Genomic DNA, 18,340 nt, shown 5'->3' with positions numbered 1-18,340 from the left:
AAAATGCAGAACTAGTAGCATGTCCGTGCTCAGCTGCTTGGTTGTGTCCTACTCTTTGGGACCCCACATACTGTAGCCCATCAGACTCCTCTGTCCGTGGGATTCTCCAGGCAAGAATACTGGAGTGGGTTACCCTTTCCTGCTCCAGAAGATCTCCCCAACCCAGGGATCAAACCCACATCTGTTGTGTCTCCTGCATTGGCAGGTGGGTTCTTACCACTGAGCCACCTGAGAAGCCTGCAGAACCAGTAGGGGGCTCACTAAATAAATTCAGGAGAATGCCTGGACTTGACCAATATTTCTCAAACCCTTTGGGGTATGGAGCAGCAACCCTGGTCCCTACCCACTTGATGCCAGGAGCATCCTTCAGTCTCAATGTCCAAATATATCCCTAGGTATCACCTAGCGTCTCCTGATAGGGGCAAGATTTCCTCTGTTGACAACTACCAACCTAGGTGAATTTTCAGAGTTTATGGTGGGTGGGAGAAAGGTATCAGGGATAAAGACCCTCAGATGATTTCAACAGCAGCCCAGATGGGGACTTCATCCTCCTCACTGAGCTGGGGGCCACCAGCCCATCCTTGCTCATTGCAGACAAGGAGGGAACAGGTTTAACTGGCACAGTGGGGCATTAAGACTTTGCTGAGGGACTTCCCTGGTGGTCCGGTGGTTAACACTCTGTGCTTTCACTGCAGGAGGCGCGGGTTCCGTCCCTGGTTAGGGGACTAAGATCCTATATGCTATGCAGCCAAAAAAATAATTTTGCCAAAAGCACACTCCAGAAGGTTGGTAAAGTCTTAGATTTTTCTCTCTGAAGAATTCTTGCTCAAATGGATTGGCATAAACTGAGACTGACACAGAGGTGAGCTGGGGGAGTGAAGGTGGCAGAGGTAAAGACCTGAGATGCCAAGACTCCTGCCAGACCTGGAACCTGATGATTCACTTTTGAACATGTATGCACTTCACAGAGGCTGCGCAATCAGACCCCTCTCGTTGGCTGGGAGACTCGACTGAACTCAAGCCTGCGGCGGACAGATCCGAAGGCACCCCAAATCCCACATCCTAGAGGTTATGCCCTGCATAATCCCCTCCTGTCAGTGTGTGACTTAGACCAACAGAATAGATGGATGACCATCGTTCCTGAGACAGCCCTGTTACCTGTTTCCAACCTGGGAGCTGAAGCCAGCCAGGCTCCCTCTCTCCTGCTGCTAGGGTGAAGCAAGTGTTGACAGCAATACCTGGGGAGTTGTGGAACGCTACCTATTGACCCCCAGAGGTGTGCACGTCTGAATCCCCAGGACCCTCGAGTACGGTTCCTTACACTGCAAAAGGGACTTTGCAGGTGGCATTATGAAGGACCTTGAGACAGAGATGATCCTGGATCACCCAAGGAGGGAATGTCCTGTGTCATCATGAAAAGGCAGAGAGCGTTTTAACAGACAGCAAGGGAGAGGCTTCTGTGTGAAGAGAGGCAGGGACTGCGGTAATGTGGTCACAAGCCAAGGACACTGAGGCTTGGAAGCTGGAAGAGGCAGGAAGGACCCTCCCCTGGAGTCCCTGGAAGCGGCAGGGCCCTGGCAGACACCTTGCTTTTGGACTGGACCAACTGATTCCATGCTCCTGCTTCTAGAACTAAGAGGGTCAATGTGTGGTGGTTTAAACCCCTGAGTCTGTAGTATCACGGCAGCCCCAGGAAATGAATACAGGAAGCCGAGGGCACAGAGCTAAGGGAGGTTAGGCCTTGACTTACCACACGGTAGACTAAACTCTGCAAGATGGTCTGTGGGCAGGTGAGAATGAGGCCCCAGCTGAGCCTCACTGGTCTCTGACCCACAGACACTGGGCAGGAACCAGTTCTGAACCGCTCAGTTTGTGGCAACTTTTGCTTTTGGCGGCACCCCATGGCTTGCTGGATATTAGTTCCCAGAGCAGGGATTGAACCCAGGCCCTTGGCAGTGTGAGTGTGTAGTCTTAAGCACTGGACCGCTGGGGAAGTCTATTGTCTCAGTTGTTAAAGAGGGACCACTTCCTCAGGCAGGTAGCTGGAGCAACGTAAATGCCAGCCCACCCTTCTCTGGGACTTAGCCAGGACCTGCCTTCCCTTTGCTCTGATAGACCTCTCATGCCCACAGTAGCATGGGGGACAGACTCCTCCTCCCCTCTGAACTTACTTTGTGACCATCCAAGTGGCAAGGAACAGAGGGAGGTCACCTCAGCAGGACAAAGCAGCTCAAGGTCACCAGAGGCTATGAGTACGCCCAACAGAAGCCACAGAGGTCACAGTCAAAGAAAGTGGTATGGCCCAAAAGCATTTCCACAGCCCAGCAACCCAGGGGAGTTGAATGCAAGCCTGACACCCCCTGCACCTACACCACACATGTCAGCCTCTGAACAGGGAGTGAGCCAGACCCATCCACACTTGGATTTAGCCCAAGGGGATCCCCAGTCTGACTTCTGGCCTCCAGGATGGAGACACTGTGTGTGGTTAAAGGCCACTGAATTTGTGAGACTGTCTCCATGGTGACAGGGAAGGCACACACAACCTCGGTCAATGGTTCAGGGTGACCCATGCAGGGTCCACACTGGAGGTTCCTAGAAGCTTTGGGAGGTGAGGGGGTGGAGGCAGAGCGGCACTGAGAGGTCCACACGGAGGCCGGCAGAGGTCACGAGGTCTATTTATTACCCACACGTTATCTCGTCACCATGGTAGCACTCATTTGAGTTAGAATGCCTCGTGGGATGTGTGTGGGGCTGTCTCTCTACGAGTTACCTACATACACGGTACTGGTATGCGGTCACCTCCCACACGACCCAACACCACCAGGGAGCCTCCAGCGATCCCATCGCCAACACTGCAGCCCGAGCAGCGGTGCCAGGGACCCTCTCCACCCTGCCCTGGGCTGCAGGGACATCCACGGTGGCTGCCTGGCAATCTCAGGCCCAGGCAGGTGGCCATCAGGGACCCCCGTAGCCCCGACCCCCAAGCGGGAGGAGAGCCCGCTGAGGATGCAGGGGAGCCAGGCCAGCAGGACCACCTGTGAACAGAGGGCAGTGGCTGGGATACACAGCCAGGCTGGGACAGGCTCAGGAGCCAGCTCAAAGGTCATGAGAGGGCCCCTCGCAGTCTGTCGGTTTTAAGTACTGGGAAAAGCATGGCGATCAGACCCGAGTCCATCCGAGCACTGGACTGGAATTCAAGTCCCAGAAATGGGTCGTGTGCACCCAAGATGTCTGCTTCGGCCCCTGCTGGGCGCAGAAACTGCCTCCGGGGCACTTGCAACTGGAGTTCCTCGTGTGAGAACCCGGGTCTGCTGGGCCGGGCTGGCTGGCAGTGAGCTCGTTCGAGCAGGGGTGGCCAGGGAGGCCAAGGTCAACTCAGAAAGCGGCTTCTCGGGGGCTGGGAGGCCCTGCAGACAGACTGGGGGGGGCAGGCGGGGGCTGAAGAAGGGGCTTCAGGGCCAGGGCACCCCATGGGCCACTTCTCGGAGACCGATGAGAAGACCACCCCCACCTCAGAATGTTCTAGAAAATACTTTAGTGACCAGGTCTTCAGGGCAGGGGGCCAGGAGGGAGACGGGTGCTGGTCTGCACTCACAGCTTGCTGGCTCTGTTTCAAGAAGGATCTGGGGGCCGTGAGAGAGTACAAAAAGGGAGGGAGGGGAGGAGGTAAAAGTAAACATCATAAAAATCCGGCTTAACATGCAGGTCCAAGTGCTTTTTCTCTCGTGGGCGATCCAATGGGAGGAGACGGAAAAGGTCAAGAAGGCTTCCTGTAGGCTGGGAAGGACCCGATGGCGCTGGGCAGGCTGGAGGGAGAAACACCTGAGTGGGCCCACCCGGCAAGAGACCTGAGGGCCCAAGGTGCCCCCCAGCCCCAGGGACTCACAGGGCGGTCACTCCTGCTGGTCGTCGTTGCTGGCACTGGGAGTCCGACTCCTGATCTGACTGCGGAGCTGCTCTATCAACTCTGGGTTCTGTTGCTGCATCTGCTGAGCGAACTGCTGGCCCCTGCAGGTGGGAGCAGGGGAGGCGTGCCTGGGCTCAGCCAGGTCCAAGGCACCCACCCAGCCACCTCTCCCCACCTGACATGCCCCTGGAGGGACCACTCCCTGGAGGACGAGGCCCCAGAGAGCACCCAGGAATCCTGGACCCTGCCCCACCCAGGAGCCCCGCCTGGCAGGTCCACTCACGCCTGGATGAGACTGGCCAGGTCATTCTGCGAGGGGCTGGTGCCGGGAGTCCCCAGGGGGTTGTGGCCGCCCGAAATCATGCCGGACATGCTGCAGAGAGAGTCCTGGACTTGAAGACAGTTCAGCCCCCTTTTCCTCCTGCGGCCCTGCTCGACCCTTCCCCTCTGCTGGCAAGAGACGTCCCCTGGGACACAACTCCCCCTGAGCCCACCCTTCTGACTGTAACCTGTCAATTTCACCAACTTTCCCAGGAACGTCTATTTTTGACTTAAAAACAGTGATTCTCAGTGGGGCGGTGCTGCCCCCCAGGGACACCAGGCCATGCCAGTGACACCAAAGTCCACAGAATGTCTGAGTCCACTGATGTGAAACACCGTCACTTTGGGGTGACGGACGTTCTGGAATTAGAATGCAGTGACCAGCTACGGGACGTTATAAGTGTACTTAATGCCATGGAACTATAGACCTTAAAATGGCTAAAACAGGAAACTGTATGCATCTTTTACCACAATAATTTTTGACCACAAGGTCCCAAGAAGAGAGGACTTCCCTAGTGGTCCAGTAGTTAAGAATTTGCCTCGCAATCCAGGAGATGCAGGTTCAATCCCTGCTGGGGGACTAAGATCCCACATGCCATGGGGCAACTAAGCTCACACACTGCAACTACTGAGCTCGCATGTAACAACTAAGAGTCCACACACTGATGAAGATCCTGAGTGCCGCGACTAAGACCACAGCCAAAAAGTATTTCAAAAAGACCCAAAGGAGAACAGTGGTCACTTACAGCTGCTGAACCTGGGGATTGTTCATCAGGTTTGATGCCTGAAGAAGAGAATAGACCTGTCAGATGGGGCAGGCTCCCCAACGCATTCTGCCACTGACAAGGTTACCCTGTGAGCACCATGGGCCCCCAGTCCAGCACCCAGGGCGCCCGCCTGCCTCTTCCCCAGGCCTTACCACCCCTAATGTGCTGCAACCCTCCCCTGCTTCCCTACTTTCATCCTGTCTGGACTCTCATCTTAGGAGATTCCAGGTACCTCGTCACCACCCGGAACGGGGGAAGCCCCAGAAGAGTTGGTCCCAATTCTCCTCTGTGGATAAACGATGACACCTGGGAATCTCCCCTGCACTGATCCCCTCCCCCACCAAGTTGGGACTATCTCCTCTGGGCCAATTTTAAGACAAACATGAACAGAGGTCAGGGGGGTGACTTCCAGGTTGTGGCTCTTTCCAAAAAGGGCAAGACAGCGCTACCACCTGGCCATGGCCTGTCCACCACCCTTTGTGGCTGTCTCAGGTCACAGCCGTGCGAGCACCAGGCATGGCTGGGTACTAACAGCACTGCACAAAGCCTCAGGGGGCTGTGATCATTGACCCCGATGGGCGAGGCCAAAGGAGTGGCCGCTGCCAGCTGCCTTCCCTGGCTGGGTGTCCTCTTGCCTTGTGGCCACCTGTCCCTGGATGAGAGCAGAGGCCCAGCTACAACATAGGAGGCCGGACACTTCTCACAGGGCCAGAGACATTTCTCTGGCAGCTAGAGCTCCTCTTCCTGATGGTCTGAGACCCTGGGGCCCCTGGAGCCAGCAGTGAGCCCTGAGGACCAGCAAGACCACCTGGAACTGCACAGGCGCGTGGACATGCCAGGTGCCTGCTCCCAGGGGATGCCCTGTGTGGAACACCTTCCTCTGCACGGAAGGTGGCCTTTCTCTGGGGCCCCACGCCCTGCCAAGTCTCATCGGCACCTCAGGGAGCAGGTGTAGACACTCTGCAGTCGCCGTGTCCACACCGAGAAAGGGCTCAGCAGGGGGTGCAGGGCTGGGAGAGGTGGGCTCGGTCTGCCCCCTGTGCTTGACACTGAGGAGTCTGACAGGGGGTGCTGCAGGTACCCCCACCCTGGGACGTCTGTGGCTGTTCTGACTGTAGGCAGGGGCAGCGGGGGCAGGTGGGGCCGTTACCATGCTCATGAAGCTCGGGTTGTTCAGCAAGCCTGCGATGTCAAAGCTGCCGACACCTCCCGTCTGTGGATGAGAAAAGCCCTGGTCAGTGGTGCCGGGACACAGGACCTCGACGGCTAGTCCCCAGGAAGTGAGGGGTAAGGTTTCCCACGGGGGGCCTGCTGGAATCCTGGGCATCCCTGCAGCTCAGGCGGTCCAGGCCTGCAGCCAGAGGGAGCTTTGTAGAAGGGAACACCATGTGTGGGTCACCCTGGAGGAGCTCAGCATGTTAACCTCAGCTTTTACTTTGTGATGCTGACTGAGAAGGGACAGTGCCCCCCGAGGGTAGTAAGTCCTTAGAGACAGTAACCAACTTGTCCACGACTGCACCTTTCACTTGCACACCCGACTGCACCTTTCACTTGCACACCTCCCAGCGCAGGCCTACATGACCCCTCCTTCACGGGGCCGCACAGGTGGAGCCACGGTCCCCACCCTGGTCACCTCAGATCATTCACACTAGCTACCCTGAGCCTGCTGGCCCTGAGGGCTGACGCCTCCCCAGGGAACCACTGACAGGCTCTGGTCCCCACCCCGAGGTGTGGCTTCCCTGGGTGACACGCCCCCTTCTGTTTCTGGGATCGGCCTCTCCTCTCAGGACAGGACCCAGCTGAACAGAGGACCAGCCCCCAGCACCAGAGCGTCTCCACACCTGGGTCAGGCCTCGCCCTCCACCCCAGCTGCCCCGCCCCCAGCCGCTGTCCCAGGGGACTCACGGGACTGGGTGCCTCCCTCAGCCGTAACTCAGCCACCTTGAGGTTGGACTTGTAGGTCTCGTTGTCGGGATCCAGCTCCAGGGCCTTTCTGTAGTAGGCCACGGCCTCCGCGTGCTTGTTCAGGCTGGAGAGCGCCAGGCTGCGGGCGGAGGGGCAGAGGGCACGGGGGGCCGGGAGGCAGCCCCAGTCCTCGCGGGGGGTCAGAACCCTGCCTCCCTGCTTGGCAGCGCTGGTCTCAGGTGTATCCCCGGACCACCCGGGAGTTCATGCCAAGGAGGAGCCTCAGGATGGGCTGCAGGCCAGGACACCAGCCAGCCACCCCCAACATCCACAGAGAGAAGTGCTAGTGACAGTTATAAAACCCACCTCCACTGATGATCCCCCAAGTGCCAGGTGGGGTGCACCCCGAACCCCATGGGGAGAGATGCTCTGCCTGGGACCCTTCTCAGCCTCGCCCTCCATGTCTCTGCCATCTACTGTCCATCTGTGTTCTTCACAAAAAGCTGATTAAACTAAATGACACAGGAATCCCCTGACAGTCCAGTGGCTGAGATGCTGAGCTCTCAATGCAAGGCACCTGGGTTTGATCCCTGGTCCAGGAACTAGATCTCACATGCCCCAACTGAGAATTCACAACTAAAAGATCCCATGTGCCACAACTAAGACCCGTTACAGCCAAAGAGATATTAAAAAAAGAAAAATCACCTAAATGACATGTTCTCCTGACTTCTGTGAGCCTCCCGGGGAATCACTGAGCCCAGGGAGGGGTCATGAGAACTGAGACTTACAGCCAGGGGGTCAGAAGCTCAGGTGTCAGCCTGGACTTGGGATGGTGTGGTGCTTCATCCCTAACACAAGCGCCCCCGGCAGACGGTGTCCACGGGGTGGATGGGCGGCACACTCACCCCATCCTGCCATAGGCCTTGCTGTAGGACGGGTCTATGCAGATGGCCCGCTCACAGTCCTGCACTGCCCCTGCGTAGTTCCCCAGTTTGCTGTAGGCTGCGGCTCTGGGGGAGGACAAGCAGAAAGGTCGGGGAGCCAGCTCCTACTCGCAGCCCCTCGCCCAGTCTCCCTGGCTACCCGGTGGGGCAGAGGCAGGGTTGCCGAGTGGAAGGCCCAGGCAAGCTGAGTGCCCATGCTTGGTACCTGCTCATGCTAACTCACGCCTGGCTACCCACCTGGCCAGGTGCGTCATTTAGGGTGGCAGCTGAGCCATCGCCACCCCACCCTTGGGTGCGACCACTCTTCCCATTCTCTCCCTCAGCCCGCCCAGGCCCCTGCCAGCAACTCCCTCCTCCCCCATGCTCCAGGTTGCACCTGTTACAGAAGTAGACGGCATTGGCAGGGTTCAGCTCGATGGCTTTCCCATAGAAGTGCACGGCGGCCTCGAAGTTCTCTACTTTCATCTGCTCATTTCCTGAAGAAAAACAAAAGAAAACATACATTCTGGGGTCGGAGGTGGCGTTCTTGGCTCTCCTGGCTTCCCTGTGAGGGGATGGGGTTTTAGGGCCCAGGACATGATATTCAGACACAGGTCAGGGTGGTGGCAACTGTCGTTGCCCTGGCTGTGCCATTTGGGAAGCTAAGCCTCGGATGCCATCACTCTTGTTCATTCCTTCAGAAACAGCCCAGTTTTAATGAGATGGAATTCACATACCATGACTCTTATCCTTTAAAAGTATATAATTCTGCAGTTTTTAGTATGTGCAGAGTGGCCCAACCATCACCACTAACTCCAGAATATTCCATCAGCTAAAATAAGCACCAATAGCTGTCACCACTCCCCAGTCCCTGACAACCAGGAACCCTCTATGTCGGTGGACTGGCCTGTTCTGGACGTTTCCCATCAGTGGAATCACACGCCTGTGTGTCCTTCCGTGTCTGCCTCTCTCACTGAGCATCGTGTTCTCAGGGTCTGTCCACATAGGAGCAAGTGTCAGTGCTTCACCGCGTTCTGGGACTAAGCGACATTCCCGAGTGTGGAGAGACCACACGTGTGTATCCACTCATCAGCTGATGGGCAACTGGTCAGTTTCCGCTATGAGCACAAGTGCACAAGCACCTCTGTGGATGTGTTTGCACACCTTCTGGGCACACCCCTGGGTGGACGCACTGGGTCATACGATCACTCTAACCACTTGGGAAGCTCCACAGTGGCCTTGCCATTTACATCCTTCCTACTGAGGGTCTGACTTCTCTATTTCTCCACATCCATGTAGAAGCCCCTGACCCCAACTCCAAGGCTAGCTCGCCATCTATTCCGACGGACTGGCTGGCTTCTACTTCCTGCAGCCCCTGGAGGCCAGGTCGTGGGGCGCTCCTCACCTTCAGTTTTGAGGCGTTCTGCCTCAGCCGAGTCCTCCTCTGAAGGCGGGGTTTCCTGGGGGCTCCTCAGATCTGGCGGCAGCTCCTGTCCCAAAAGCGAAATTGAGTTGCTGGAGAGGCAGTAGGAAACCACCGTCCCCCTGCCCCACCCAGCTAAGCACCCTTCACGCCCCTCTCCCAGCTCAGCACCCTTCATGCCTCTGGGGGTGACTCAGGTCCTTGTTCTGCGACCAACCCATGGCCCCGTGGGACCTAAAGGCTCACCTTGCCCGCGGCAGCTGCTTCAAATATTTCCGGAAGAGTCTGGGGGAGCGCGAGGTCACTGTCCTCCACCGTCACCCCGAAAGCGGTCTCCAGGCACTGGATGGCAACTGCCAGGGGAACGGAGATGTGCTCTGCTGACCCCAGCCCCGAGCCTGTGATCCTGGCAGGCAGGATTCGAGCTTCCCTTCTCGGGCCAGCTCGCCAAGGCCTCGGAATGCATCGGTTGTGGTTCTGACTCCTCGGGAAGTGGAGGACGGACCTACCCCTCGAGCCCTGAGGCCGGGAGGAGAGGGGACGGTGCTATCCCTGCCTAGCAGGGAGCAGATGGTGACCTGAGGGCTCTCTGTGGGGTCACAATGCTGGGGCTGCCCAGGTGGTCTGACTGCTGGGTCTGGCCTGGGTTCCACAGCCTCATTTCCATCTTTGGTAGGTAGGGACACACATTCAACTGGGGGATTCAGAACTCTAGGGGGCTGTATCTCACTGTAAGAGAAAGTGACAGAAAACCAGTACGAGGCCCAGCGTCCCTCCCTGTGAAAGAGGACAGGGACCAGCCCATCACACTCGTCCCACAAAGCTCCTGGGCATTGATGGGGGAAGGGAGGAGGAGGATGGGGGAAAGCAGCTGGCAGCAGCGGGCAGAGGACCCAAGCTCCAAGGAGGGAGGGAGAGCAGTGACTCCCCACATACCTTCCAGGCTTTCCTGGGCGTCAGATGAGAGCTCCCCATGCCGGAGCTGGTCATGCAGGAAGCGGATGATGGCGTAGGCCAGACGCTTCTTGTTGTCCATTGTTAGGTGGGAGGACACACGCCTGGGAGCTTCAGGACCTGCAGACATAGAAGGAGACAGGCCTGGGGGCTTCAGGATCTGCAGACACGGTCCAGGGCACGAGGACAGGGTGGCAGGGACAGCCAGGCCTTTCCTCCTCTGCCCCCCACATCCACCATCGCGCACCTCCTGCTCCAGACCATCCAGGCCCGCCCCACACACCCCCTACCCTACAGGAGCCACTTTAACTCACTGGCTAGTTGTATCTGCTCAACAAGAGAGGCAGGAAAGTTAATTCTCCCCATTTCACATAGGGGACACTGAGGCCACCCAGAGCCCCTTGTAGTCCCGCCTGATTCCTGCAGGGTAACATGGCCCTGGGCCCAGTGGTCATCACTCCTCACCAGCTGGATGGGGTACATAGGGCTCCCCAGGGACACAGAGGGTGGGCCACAGCCCCACCTGCTGCTTCTCTATGCTCAGGACAAGAAAACATTCTGACAGTTTCTGAGTCCCAAACACTGGGGGGACAAGCACTGTCCATGAGGGTCAGACAGGACCAGCAGGTGGGCCTGAGCAAACCAAAGGCCCAGAGGGCACTGACTCCCTCCCTTCCAGGCCGCCCAAGGGCCTCCTCTGGGTTCCACCACAACCTGCTGTATTCCTAGGCCTTGTGTGACCCTTCCCAGGGCACCCTGGTGACACCTACGGTTGTCATGGCTGGGGAGGCAGGCCCCCACAGTCCCATGATGTGCCAGGTACTTCACCTCCCTGCAGCTTCGCCCTTAGCAGGGGATCACCTCCTAGTCACAGAATACACAGGCTCAGAGAGGGCAGCCCATGCTTGCCAGGGCTGTGCAGGGCTGACCTGGCAGCTGGGATGTGCAATGTGAAGTATCTTGTTTCCCCTAACATGCTCCCATGGGGTGAACAGCCTGTGTGGCCTGGAAATTGAGGGGTGGCCTCCTGGCCGACTTATCACTAACCTATCACTGGCCAGCGGCAGGTAAATCAAACTAGAGCAAGTCCTAAGCCTCAGGCTTTGCACGCTGGCTGAGAGCAGGCAGGTGCTGTCCACCCTCGGCCCTCAGGTTCAAGACATGTGACCTTGGAGGCACTTAGGCCTCTGTTTCCAGTTTGCAGAAAACTACATCACTGACAGCTTAAAGAAAGGAGAGAAGCCAGACACAAAAGGGCACACGATGTGCGATTCCACTGATGGGAAATGTCCAGAACAGGCAAACCCGCAGACACAGAGAGTGGGTCCCTAGTTGTCACAGACTGGGGCTTCTTTTGGAATATTCTGGAAGTAGAAGTGACAGTTGTACAACACTGTGAATGTACTGAAGTCTACTCAATTTTATAGGATGTGAATATCTCAATTTCTAAAAAGTGAACTTGAAAAAGCAGTGTTTTATGTAGCTGGACAGGGCAGCTTGGCCACTGTCGCACTCCCCAAAGATCTTCGGGATGGGGGAAGCGGAATGACTTCCCTCCCCCATTTCTGGACACAATGAGCCTTTACCAAGCAAGTGCCTTTGGCTCAAGCGTATCCCTGGAACTGGGAGGTCTAAGGTCAAGACGGGCCAGGGCACAGAGGGCAGACGGCCAGCACTGCAGCCACAGGACCGTAGGAACAACACAGAGGGGCCGTGGAGACCAACCCACACAGCTCACTTGCTCAGAGGACAGGGAAGCCTCCAGTGCTGAGTCACATTCCCCAGCTGAACCAGCAAGCTGCCACCCAAAATGTCAACTATGTTCTGGTTTTTCAGTTCAGTTGCTCAGTCGTGTCCTACTCTTTGCGACTCCATGGACTGCAGCATGCCAGGCTTCCCTGTCTTCACCATCTTCACCACCTGGTTTTTACAGGTATTGGTTTTGCAAACAGCAGCTTCATTCACCACAGCCAAAAGGTGGACACAACCCAATGTCAGTGGATGGATGACGGATCAATAAATGTGGTCCGTCCACATAGTGGAATATTACTCAGCCTTAAAAAGAAAGGAGGTTCTGATACCTGCTACGACCTGGACAGACCTTAAAGACATGATGCTCAGTGAGAGAAGCAGACACAGAAGAACAAATACTGTTTTGCTCTACTCATAGGTCTCTGGAGGAGTCAGATCCATAGAGACAGGAAGTAGATGGTGGGGCCAGGGGCTAGGGGAGTGGAATCAGTGTTTAATGAGGTTGGAGGTTCAGTTCAGGAAGATGAGAAAGTTCTGGAGATAAGGGTGGGGATGGTTGCATGACAATGTGAATGTGCTTAATGCCACTGAGCTGTGCACTTTGAAATAGTTAGGATGGTGAATTTTACATTATGTGTATTCTACTGTAATTAGAAAAAACTTGTTTTCAAAGCTCAAAGTGGTCCTTTTAGGATGCAGACCTCTGAGACCCGAGGACCCTAGTCCTTTCGTATATTCTGCTCTAAATCAAGGGTCAAGGGCCACACCTGGCAGCCACTCATTTAGCTGAAAATGTCTTTTGCATTCGTATGCTATAGAAGTGCCTCCGTAACATGCTTGGTTTTCCTCACTGCCCCCAAACCCCAGAGAATTTACCACCTGGCCTTCATGGTTACCAGCTCAACCCCCACCCCCCTGCTGACTTCTCACTGAACTGGATGGAAGGGTGTCAGGGTCTCCCAGAGGGGGGTCACATGTCAATAGGTGACATGGTAAGGTCACAGAACTGGGTAGCTGGGGCTCCCCCGTGTGTTCCAGGTAGCACTCTGGGGCATGGCTGCCCGTCAGACCCATGGGAGGCAGCACTAGGTCACTGAGATTCATGCTGGGCTGGGAGGGTATTGGGTGGGGGGGGGCGGTCCTGCTTTCCCTCCCAGGGAATAAATGTGGCCTCTGTGACAACAGACATTTACTTAAGAAAATAAAGAGGCAACCTGACGTCTATGTGACCAAGCTGTAAGGACGGAGGGAGTGACTCTGAGGGGTTGCTGGGGGTCCAGGGAATTGAGAGACAAAGTCACATGTGTTCCCTGCACACTCTCAGTTCTTCCAGCCCCACCCCCCGCCTTACCCCAGGACCTTCGCATGTGCTGCTAACAACCCTCTCACCCAACAAAGGTCTCCCTTGAGGCCACTGCTGCCCGGCTTACCGCTTCCAGGGCTTCTTCTGGTCTATGACAGGACCTCCTCCCAAGGTTTGGTCCCCAATCTGACACGCTGAGTGCCAAGACCAGGGCCCTGGAGCCCACCCAGGGATGATGCTAGGCCCTACAGTCTTAATGCCTCAGGCCCAGCAGTCTCCATCTGAGGCCAGCTCCACGTCACCCCCTGTGCCAGAGCTGGGATGCTCCGCGTCCCATCTGAAGGGGGCCCAGTGGATGTCCTCACTCTCTCCTATTAAACAGGGTAATGGAGGCTGCTGGGAGAGTCCAGCACCTCATGCAGGTGTCTCCCCCAGGCTCTATCGACACAGGGGGCTGGGGAGAATGTGCACTGAAGGGTGTTTAACAGTACCCTCTGCATCCATCTTCTGGGAGAGGGGGTGGGGTGGGGTGGGATGGGACAAGATGGTTCCATCAGCATGTGACCTCTGAGGTCCTGGGACGCTGATCATATTCAAATACACACCTGAGTGGAAGGGCGGGGAGGTGACCCACTGTGGGGAGGTGACACTGGGGCTCTCCGGTTCACACTGTCTGACCATCGGGAATTTATCCTGGTGTCCGGTGTTAACAGGGATCAGACAATATTTTTCTCAAATGTGAATGCAGGGGCCCTCCCCCTCGGCACAGCTGACAAGGGGTCAGGTCACTGTGCAGGGGGTGTCCTGGGAGCTGTGAGGGAACGGGCAGCATCCCTCTCCCTCACACCCTCGATCCTGGGAAAATCCCCCCCCCCCCCCCACCCAGGGTGTTGCCAATCACAAAAGCCTCTAGACGTCACCAAACCCTCAGCTGAAAATCACTGATACACAGCAAGTGGGAAAAATAAAGGGCAGATTTTCTGGCCAAATGACTCAGCTGAGAACTTTCAGTAAATCCTGCATTCGCCGAGTATTCTGGGTTACACAGGGTTTCCCAGGTGGCTCAAATGGTAAAGAACACACCTGCCAATGCAGGAGACAGAAGAGATGCAGGTTTGATCCCTGGGTCAGGAAGATCCCCTGGAGGAGGGCACAGCAACCCATGCCGGTATTCTTGCCTGGAGAATCCCATGGACAGAGAAGCCTAGAGGGCTACAGTCCGCAGGGTTGCAAAGAATCAGACATGACTGAAGCAACTCAGCACACATGCACGCTGGGTTTCAGGGCTGCAGACAAGAGACTGCGAGTCTGCAGTGGTACTGGCACCGGTTGGACACAGGCGGTCCATGCGAGTGGCCATTCTCCTCCCTCTGGGTGGCCCGCATCACCTTCCTGCTCCCAGCAAAGTGAGTCCAGAAACGCTGGCACATACTCTTCCTCAGCTGCTACTGGGCACCAGGGGCTCGGGAACAATCCCGACTTGTCAGGCTTTGGCTGGGGAACAGAATCCTCAGCAGGACTGTTCTCTCTCACAAAAACAGCAGGGCTTTGTGAGGCCCCGAAGGCTCCAGGAGCACTGGCTTCAGGCCTGGGGTGCAGGCAGGAGACTGGCCGGGAACGGACAATGGCCCTGGGGTGTGGCTGAGGCCAGGGACCCAGCGCCAGCCTCCCAGTGCCTTCAGAAGCCCTGCTGGCTCCCCACTCACCTTTCCATTTTCTCACTAAAAACACTGCAGCCTCAGGTATTCCCTGGGTGTCCAGTGGTTAAGAATCTACCCGCCAATGCAGGGAACATGGGTTCGATCCCTGGTCCGGGAAGATTTCCACATGTGGCTGGGCAGCTAAGCCCAAGCACCATAACTGCAACTACTGAAGCCCAGGTGCCCTAGAGCCCTTGCTCTGCAACAAGGGAAGCCACCACAATGAGAAGCCCACACACCACAACTAGAGAGAACCCTCGCTACCTGCAACTAGAGAAAGCCCATGCATAGTAACAAAGACTCAGTGCAACCAAAAACAAACAAACAACAATGACAAAAATTTATAAGAAAGACTATAGCTCTCAATACAAGGCAGCATTTAACCCAATTTAGGGCCACTCACCCTTCCAGAAAGACTTAATTATAAAGCCCTGAATGAAACCCTTGGAGTGCCCAGCACTTACAGGCCTGAGCTGTATGCTGTACCCACACTGGCTTATTTCAGGGGTCAGCAAACATCTTCCGAAAAGAAGGGCCAGAGTGAGGACGTTCAGCTTCCCAGGCCCCAGGTAACATGTGTGTGATCCAGTGGGCTCTATCCCACAAAACCTCATTCACAAAAACAGGCTGAAGGGACTTCCCTGTGGTCCAGCAGCTAAGCCCTCATGTTCCCAATGCAGGGGGGTCCTGGTTCAATCCCTGGTCAGGAAACTAGATCCCTTCCCCCCCCCCCCAAAAAAAAGAGGCTGCAGTGGCACTTGGCCCCCTGGTCACCATTTGTTTAATCGAACTCCCACTGTACAGCATGAAAAACTGAGGCCCAGAGGGATGGGAGCAACCTCCAAGGTCATCCAGGGAAGATGCACATCAGTGGTTTTGAACCTGCGCAACCTGATTCCTAGAGCTCCAAACTCCAAAATACCCTTTCCTCACCCCACAAAAGTGGACACCCACACCAAACCTTGCAAGTGATTTCTTGGGGGTTCACACCCTTCACCTCCTCTGGAGACCACGGGTGAAGAACCATTAGTCTGAGGTAGGACATACTTTAGCACTGTGGACATTGAGGGCCAGACTGTTCTCCGCGGGGCCATCCTGGGCACTGTCGGATGTGGAGCAGCATCCCTGGTCACCACCCCCTTGATACCAGGAGCGCCCCTGGTTGTGACAGTCTTAGATGTCCCCAGACATGGCCCCGTGTTCCCTGAGAGGACAGAATGCCTGGCCTAGAGAGAGAAAAAGCAGACAAAACAAATAACCAGAGAGAGAAACAAACCAACCAAAAAAAGTGGGAAACGTTGCTGGGTGGAGATGCAGAGTGCTCACGCATTTCCTGGCATCTGATAACAAAACCATCTGTCCTCTAGGAACCTCTAGACAAGTAACAAGAACCTAATGAAAGAGGGTTCCACGTGTACTTAGCCTCACAATGACCTTAAGAGACATATACTTCTACAGCCCCTATTCGTGGCAGGAAAGGGTCGTGGAGGGGGCAAGCGACTTGCCCAAGCTCCCACAGTGAGCAGAGGTGGACGAGCCGGTCCTCAGTGCCAGATTTCGCCCCCGTCTCCGGCACAACAGGCAGAGGTCGTCCTCGTGAAATGGGACTAACAGCTGCTGATCCTTTGGAGCTGTCACTTCGCGCTGGGGGCCCTGCGGCTTTAGCCTTCTCGGGAAGTCCTCCTACTCCATGCAGGGACTGTGACGACGCCCGTTATACGGAGGGGGAAACAGGCTCCGAGAAGCCAAGAGGCTGGTCAAGGTCACCCAGGTGGACAGTGGAGACGCCGGGACAGGGAGTCCCGACTTGAACCCCAAGGACCGGGGCCCCGATTCAAAAAGACGTGTTTCCGGGATACAGTGGACACCCAGCGAGTGCTCACTGCGTGCGGGGCGCTATGCCTCCCGCTATCCACCCCCGGGCCTCCTAATCCGCATTTCATTGGCCTGGAGTCCGGGGGAAGGAAACCTGGGCAGCCGAGGGCTTGCCCGACGCGGTCTGGCCTCAGTTTCCCCTCCGCGCCGCCCACTCACAGCACTCCGCAAATCATGGCGACCCCGGGCCTCGGACCAACGTCTTCCTACGCGCACAGGAACTCCAGGAGCCTCAGACGCCCCGAACTGCGGACCTCAGGCCCATTCGGACCGGCGCCGAGCCCCCCGACTCACCTCTCAGGCAGCCGAACCCGGGACCCACCGACGGCCGCGCCTGCGCACCACGGCGCCTCCCGGGCCCGCCCCCCAACTGCGACGCCTGCGCAGAAGGAGCCAGCGCCTTCAGGCTTTCATTCTGCGCAGGCGCACCAATTATCGAGGCTGGTGTAGGGGGAAGTGACGCACTTTAGAGGCTGGGACAAGCTGGTCGTTAGGGCAACTAACCACTGCGAGCGAACGGAGGCCGGAAATCAGAACTGACTTGCCCCCTACAACCGGGATGGAGTGGTGCATCATGGGACGGTGGAGGACTTTGGTGGGTTGGCGGAGTCGTCACGTGGTGTCGAGTCGGCCACGTGGTGCAGCTGCGTTTAGGTATCTGGCGCCCGGAGCATCACAGGTGCTCTTTGAGTGCGAGAAACTGTTATTTGTTTATTTTTTCACCCATCCGTCCTCCTACAAGTGCATTATTTTATTCATTCAGTCCATCAGAGTAAAGTATAATAATTAACAGATTTTTGTTCATAGCAGGTGTCTACTAGTGAACGAATATGCACGCCAACTATAAAGGGAAATGTTTGCTCTCATTACTTTGTATTGCGGTACACTATAAACTAGTAAACTAGTATATAAATGAAGAGATTTTACTGAATGTCAAGCACCATCAAGAAAACGCGGTGTGTTGTGATTGGGGGGTAAATTGGCTGGGATGGTTAGGGAGGGTCTCTCTTCCACAGGTAAATTTGAAGAACAGGAGAAAAGCACTCCAGCTAAAGGAAACAGCGAAAATGAAGACTAACGTAGAATTAAACTTGACCTTCTCAAGAGAGAAAAAAATCGAGGGTGGGTAATGGGAAATTCCCTACTAAATGACCGTCATTAGGGTTAAAGTTGCCAGAAATCTTATCCCAATTCATTTTTATTCTACTTAAAACTCATGCACACTTAACACCTCAGGGTATTTTCATTTCTTCTGCAGAAATGAACGATAAATAAAGGAGGTGGGTTTGGGGGCATATTTAATTCTCGTGAGTTTCTTTCTGGGTGACTCAGGTGGTTCAAGGTTGATATTGGGTGGGGCGGGGGGTTGCGCAGTGCGCTTCGTTTCCTATGCATACGTGCATGCTCAGTCGTGTCCGACTCTTTGGGGCCCTACGGAGAAGGAATCAAGCCTGTGCCCCTTTCAGTGAAAGTTCAGTTCAGTTCAGTCGCTCGGTCGTGTCCGACTCTT

The 18,340-nt window shown here is 55.9% G+C and overlaps 1 protein-coding gene across 4 annotated transcripts; it reads right to left on the bottom strand.

Annotated features, from left to right (window-relative positions):
- Positions 1-2,658: 2,658 nt before the first annotated feature.
- Positions 2,659-17,277, bottom strand: SGTA (small glutamine rich tetratricopeptide repeat co-chaperone alpha). Of its 4 annotated transcripts, none has more exons than XM_043912062.1 (12): positions 17,125-17,277; positions 10,183-10,320; positions 9,493-9,599; positions 9,229-9,313; positions 8,221-8,320; positions 7,806-7,910; positions 6,901-7,039; positions 6,146-6,208; positions 4,975-5,012; positions 4,191-4,280; positions 3,887-4,008; positions 2,659-3,806 (listed from the first exon to the last, which is right to left on the bottom strand). In XM_043912062.1, exons 2-11 carry the CDS (start codon positions 10,280-10,282, stop codon positions 3,894-3,896), a joined length of 942 nt encoding a protein of 313 aa, XP_043767997.1. In that variant the 5' UTR covers positions 10,283-10,320; positions 17,125-17,277; the 3' UTR covers positions 2,659-3,806; positions 3,887-3,893. The 4 variants fall into 4 exon arrangements, with proteins under 4 accessions (XP_043767997.1, XP_043767999.1, XP_043768000.1 ...); XM_043912064.1 differs by having other exon boundaries at positions 2,659-3,623; XM_043912065.1 differs by having other exon boundaries at positions 6,937-7,039.
- Positions 17,278-18,340: the final 1,063 nt, after the last annotated feature.

Source organism: Cervus elaphus, chromosome 9 (genome assembly GCF_910594005.1).
Source record: "Cervus elaphus chromosome 9, mCerEla1.1, whole genome shotgun sequence".
In the NCBI taxonomy this organism is placed as follows: Eukaryota; Metazoa; Chordata; class Mammalia; order Artiodactyla; family Cervidae; genus Cervus; species Cervus elaphus.
This window is presented reverse-complemented; position numbering and strand designations above follow the sequence as displayed.

Coding starts and splice junctions, on each gene's coding strand:
- SGTA (XM_043912062.1), bottom strand. CDS start 10,282: ATGGACAACAAGAAGCGTCTGGCCTACGCCATCATCCGCTTCCTGCAT. Junction 9,314..9,492: donor AAGCAGCTGCCGCGGGCAAG/GTGAGCCTTTAG, acceptor CTTTTGGGACAG/GAGCTGCCGCCAGATCTGAG. Junction 7,911..8,220: donor GCCGTCTACTTCTGTAACAG/GTGCAACCTGGA, acceptor GTCCTCCCCCAG/AGCCGCAGCCTACAGCAAAC.